At 32.1% G+C, this 6,075-nt stretch overlaps 1 protein-coding gene across 4 annotated transcripts in view; it reads left to right on the forward strand.

Annotated features, from left to right (window-relative positions):
* Positions 1–142: 142 nt before the first annotated feature.
* Positions 143–6,075, forward strand: part of PPP3CB (protein phosphatase 3, catalytic subunit, beta isozyme) — a 43,434-nt gene continuing 37,501 nt past the window's right edge. For all 4 annotated transcript variants that reach the window (XM_012663307.1, XM_012663308.1, XM_012663305.1 and 1 more), the window contains exons 1-3: positions 143–338; positions 1,026–1,150; positions 4,002–4,113. In XM_012663307.1, coding sequence (XP_012518761.1) covers positions 188–338; positions 1,026–1,150; positions 4,002–4,113 — 388 coding nt within the window. In that variant the 5' untranslated portion in view covers positions 143–187. The remainder of the gene's footprint in view (positions 339–1,025; positions 1,151–4,001; positions 4,114–6,075) is intronic.

Below are 6,075 nucleotides of genomic sequence, written 5' to 3' on the forward strand. Positions count from 1 at the left end.
AGGCGTGAGCTACAGGCGTGAGCCACCACGCCCGGCCTGCTTTTCAGTTTTTACTCCTGTTTATCTAGATCCAATGATTAGTTTTTATGTTAATATGGTATTAGTGACTTATTTTTTATTAATTAAAAATATTGCAGCTGTTCCTTTTCCTCCAACACATCGCTTGACGTCTGAAGAAGTATTTGATATGGATGGGATACCCAGGGTTGATGTTCTGAAGAACCACTTAGTAAAAGAAGGTCGGGTAGATGAAGAAATTGCACTTAGAATTATCAATGAGGGTGCTGCCATCCTTCGGAGAGAGAAAACAATGATAGAAGTAGAAGCTCCAATTACAGGTACACTTATTTATGTTTTGGGTATTATTTTTATTACACTTTAATTGCTTGGATTTAAAGCTGTTTCCTCTTCAGTCATACCATATACTAAATTAATATTACATGAACATTATCTTGAATTTCCAAATTATGTTCCATACTTAAAAAAAGTTTTTGCCTGTTTTCAGTGAATAAACATGATCCTAAATAATCTGAGTATAGAAATTAGTCTAATATATTTTTGTGAAAGTTTCATCAGTTGTGTTGACCATACTATAGTTTGATTCAGCACTTACTTTGCTTTCAGTCTTTACGGTCAGATACCTTGATATCATTTCAGATATAAAGGTGATTATTTAGAGTTCAACAGAAAGTACTGAGTTAAAATGGAGATTTTAACTGCCACCGTTATAATTTTGTCATCTTATGACTTAAACACATCCTTGGCTTCCTTAAAAAGGGGCTTTATGAATACAGATGAAAATTTGTCACGGACCACAAATTTCGTTATTTCTCTTACATCTTGTTATAGATCTTGAGCACACGAACACTTGGTTACACATCATCCCTATCATGACTCTACATAGACCACTTCCTTCTTAGACATTTCTTGATAACATTTATATTATCTCTTATGTAAAAGAAATTATAATTTAAAATTTGTTATTTCAGAGTTTTTTTTCTTATCTAATAATCTTCTTGTTTCAGTGTGTGGTGACATCCATGGCCAATTTTTTGATCTGATGAAACTTTTTGAAGTAGGAGGATCACCTGCTAATACACGATACCTTTTTCTTGGTGATTATGTGGACAGAGGTTATTTTAGTATAGAGGTAATAATCATATACTGTCATTTGATATGCTGCTAAGTGTTAACATAGATGATTTCCATTAATTCCTAGTAAAATAAGTTTCTAAAAGTACCTGTGTTGGGTTTTTTTAATACCTCTGTATATTCTGAAGTTTTTAGGAGAAGCTACTATTCATTCTTCTTGTATCTTTCCAATCATTCAATTAATTTTCTTTGTGTAGCTCTGTTTATATAATTATAATTGCCATTTTTCCCAGTGGAAATTATGAGCAGACTAGGGGGTCTTCATTGTCCTGTCATCTGGTGGCCTTAAGAACCTAGTGCTGTTTATTTCTCTTGCCCCTAAAGGCATTAAATCACGTGAAAAAAGATTAATTGAATTCTCTCTGATTAAATAAAGCATATTATGATTTTTTTATTGCTTGAGCCCTAATGCTTTTATCCCTTGTTATGTAGCTATTAAGGCCTGTGTATATCGTATGGAATCTTTGTGTATTCTGATAGTATTAATTTGTTTAAAAAACTTAAAAGACATTAAAATGACCTATTGATCATCACTTAACAGTAGATTGTTCTTTCTGCTCCTTTTTCTTTTTTAATTATGTAAGTAAAATATAGTAAATACAGAACAATCTGCATTTTGTAACATATGTATCTCCTTTTTTTAAATGAAAATGGGACCATATTATAATATTCTGTAACCTGCTTTTTCGTGCATCCCTACGTGGTGAATGTCTTTCCAAATCAGTGAATATAAATTTACAACATCATTTTGAATAGCTACATTATTTTCCATCAAATGAACAAACCATAATTAATCAATTCCTTGTTGTTAGTCACTTAAGGGGTTCCCAGTTTTTTACCATTACAAGTGATTCTTCAGTGAGTCATGTTATTCATATATCTTTTGCATACTTGCCTGATTATTTCTGTAGGGCAAATTCCTAGAGCTAGAATTGCTGAGTCAAATCTCTACTAATAGATACCTATATTGCACATTTAATACATTCCAAGCATATTCTGAGCACTTAACACATATTGATTAGTCCTCACAACAATGTTATGAGGTAAGTACTGTTATTTTACCCATTTTTTAGATGAGAAACCTGAGGCTTGCTTAGAGTATTTAAGTAACTTGCCCAAGGTCATATTATTAGTAAGCAGCACAGCCAGACAGTGGTACTTTAAACTACCTCTCCTTGAAGACTTACCTAGTGAATTTCCATGCTGGTTACTATAGTGTATATCCCCTTCTCCAGTATTTTCAGTATACCTTTCTTTCTGAAGTGTGCTAGGATTCCTAGTGTGGAAGGGAGTTCTGGACTTGTCCATCCTGCTTCCCTTAGGAATTTTATTATTCTGAGTTCTTTTTTTCCCGCATTCATAGTTTCATTATCAGCCCCTTCAACTTTCCCTGAATTATTTCAGGGCTTCAAGAAAATCAGAAAATTGTCCTTCCTAGCAAAAAGTTTGGAAGCATTTCACAAAAGCAATAAAATAAACAATTTAAGGAAGCTTATTTGGTAACTAAGCATGTTGGTGTGTATGTCCTTGATAAGATTGTTTTGTAGCTGACTCATTCAATACATTTTATTGTTATAAAAGGAAAATAACAAAAAATCAAAATCATGAGAACAGGTTGAGTTTATTACTCTGGTTTTATTACTTCTTATGAATGAAATGAAGGTGTGAATAGTTACACATTTCCACATACCTTACTTTGTTAAAAATAAAGTTTGTTTTTTTCTTTTTGTATATTATTATATATACCATGTTTATTTCTATACGAAATAATCCTTTTTTTAAACAAATAAGTAAAATGTGAGTCTCTTTCTTATGTTAAATTTGGAGAAAAGCATCTGCTGTGTTGTTTGTTTTAATATTCTTTTTATTTTAAAAATTGCATATGCTTTGTATTAGTTCAGATAATAAGCACCTACCTTATGTAAGGCAACATTCGTAAGCAACAAAACAAACATTAGTTAACATGGCATAATGCTTAGGATCAGAGCATCAGAGTCCTGTCTCCATTACTTATGAATTTTATAATTTTGGACAAGTTATTTAAGCTCTTTGCTTCAGTTTCCTCATTTGTAAAATAGAGATAATATTACATACTTCATAGTGTTGTTTGAGGAATAAACAACAATTAATGAGGGGGATTAATTGTATAGTCCTTGACACATTGTAAGTACTAAATGTTAACTGCTATCATTTTTGACATTATTTTGTTTACTAATAAACCTGAGAAGACCAATCTGCTAATTGTTTTTATATTAAACAATTTATAAATCTAAAGTAATTAAATAGATTATTTGACTTCTTCATTAAACAAGTATTGGGCTGGGCGTGGTGGCTCACGTCTGTAATCCTAGCACTTTGGGAGGCCAAGGTGGTAGGATTGCTTGAGGCCAGGAGTTCGAAACCAGCCTGGACAATAGTGAGACCCCGTCTCTACAAAAAATAAAAAAATTAGCCAGGTGTGGTGGCGTGCACCTGTAGTTCCAGCTACTAGGGAGGTGGAGACAGGAGGTCCTCTTGAGCCCAGGAGTTGGAGGTTGCAGTGAGCTATGATGATGCCACTGTACTCCAGCCTGGGTGATAGAGCAAGACCCTGTCTCAATTAAAAACCAAAAAAAACCCAAATATTTATTGCTTTTCTATTCACTAGGTACTTTTCTAGGAATGGAGAATCAGAAGTGAATAGGATGACAAATTTTATTATTTCATTGAGCTTATATTTTAGTAAGGGACAAAGAGATAATAAAGAGTAATAGAGATGGTAAGGGTAATAGAGGAAAAGGAGCAAAGATCAAGCAGCTTAGTTAAACAAAAATGCAAGATAAATTCACTGGAAACATTTTCTTTTGCAGTGTGTCTTATATTTATGGGTTCTGAAGATTCTATACCCAAGCACATTATTTCTTCTGAGAGGCAACCATGAATGCAGACACCTTACTGAATATTTTACCTTTAAGCAGGAATGTGAGTACTGCCAGGGGATATGTTTTCTCTTCCTCGATATTCTTTTGGAGTGATGTGTATAGTAAGAGTTAATGAAAACTTTACAGTGCAATGTATAAGAGCAGATTTAGTGTCCACACATAAAGCTTTGAGAAAAGTTGTCAATTACTCTCAAGTGTTTAATGATATTTAATTCTGAAGTTTTTATTTCAATATTTCCTATTTAGTTTTTATAAGTGTACTTAGGAACAATTTGGAGTTTTGTATATATTTTTAATTTTAACATTATTTTTTTTCTAACAGGAAAAATAAAAACAGAAAAAAAAACAAAGAAAAAAAATTGTGGTTGTTGCATTGGAGATTTTTGTCCCCCAATCTTGAGACATTCCTGTGAAGATTCTTAACAAATTATTTATCCCATCATCATTGCAGATCATTTCAAACATGCTGTTAATGAATTGAAATTCTTAATGTATATTGTTAACCCCTTTTCTCTCTCAAATTATTACAGCAATGGTAATCTAGTAGCTATAAGCAACTATTAATATATGATACACAGCAATATTCAGCCTTCTTTTATACCTCAGACCTTGTGATTGTTAAGTTAATATTCATGACTGTGTTAAGTTAAAGTTCTAAAAATAGAAATAATTTCAAAATTATTGAGACTCAAAATCCAAAAAAGATTGTATTAGTAGAGACTTACAGTAAAAGGAGAAAATACAATGATGGATAGTGGCAGAGGTAGCATAATCATATAACTTCAAGGATCAGGCAGATAACTTATATGAATAACAGGAGACCTGGAAAGTATATGCTTGACCTAAAAGCAATCAAATTAAAGTTTTTATTAAATCACAGTGCTGGAAAACAGGTCTGTCAGCAGATTACCAGCTTAGAATATCTGGTTTCTGGATATATGTAGATTTTCTTATGTTTGAATATCATAATATTAAAATGGGGAATAGGAACTAAGCTCTTATTTTTTGCTTAATTAACAAACCACCCACCAATATCCCACCAAAACCAAAATACCTGGGAATTTAAAGGTATAAAGGAGCAAAGGAATGTGCATGATACCTTCTTAAAAGTAAATGATATCTGTACCCCCATAATATGCTGAAATAAAAAAAAAAGTAAATGATATCATGATTTGGTGGAATTTTGTCATTCTTGTGTTTCTATATTGGCTTTCTGCTTCATTGACCATTTTAAGTATTCATTGTAGACAAGAAGAACTCCCCACCTCCTCCAACATATGAGTATGATATTCTATTTTTTAGAAAAATTGGATAGACTTTGAATTTTGTTGTGATGCTGTAGTGGCTTTGCCTGTAATAATAAAATAAAGCAAGTATTAAATCTATTTTAGCCTCAAGTATAGTTCTAATTTTTCCTTATTCAACCAATAAAAGCGAAGGGTTGAGCTGTTTTTAGAGATTTGACTTATTTATTTTTAGTAATATTGTATGACTATCTGCTTGCATACTACAAAATAAATTTAAGGAGAGCAAAAATTTTGTCTTCATAAGACTGATAACATTGCTCATTTTTGTTGATTCTTATAGGGGAAGCTTCTTGCCCTTTAAAAAAATTATATACAGTAAAATTTACTCTTGTGGTATTTAGTTCTATGACTTTTGATAATGCGTAGAGTTGCCCACCACCACAGTTGTGATACAGAAAAGTTTCATCATGCCATAAATTTCTTCTTGCTGCCTTTTTATAGTGACCCCTTTACCCACTCTCAACCCCTAGCCACCACTCCACCAGTTGTCTTGCTTTCTGTCTCTATAGTTTTCTTGTCATGGTTTTAATAGTCCATTATTTATACAAACATATATACTTTTTCCTTTTTTTTTTTTTTTTTAGTGACCCCTTTACCCACTCCTTGTTAATTCTTCGATCTAGACAAAAAGATAACAAAGTTTAAGAAAACCATTTCTTGTCATGGTTTTAATACTTAAAATTAAGTCTTTCACA

This window comes from Propithecus coquereli, unplaced genomic scaffold (assembly GCF_000956105.1).
Source record: "Propithecus coquereli isolate 6110/MARCELLA unplaced genomic scaffold, Pcoq_1.0 Scaffold80, whole genome shotgun sequence".
Classification (NCBI taxonomy): domain Eukaryota; kingdom Metazoa; phylum Chordata; class Mammalia; order Primates; family Indriidae; genus Propithecus; species Propithecus coquereli.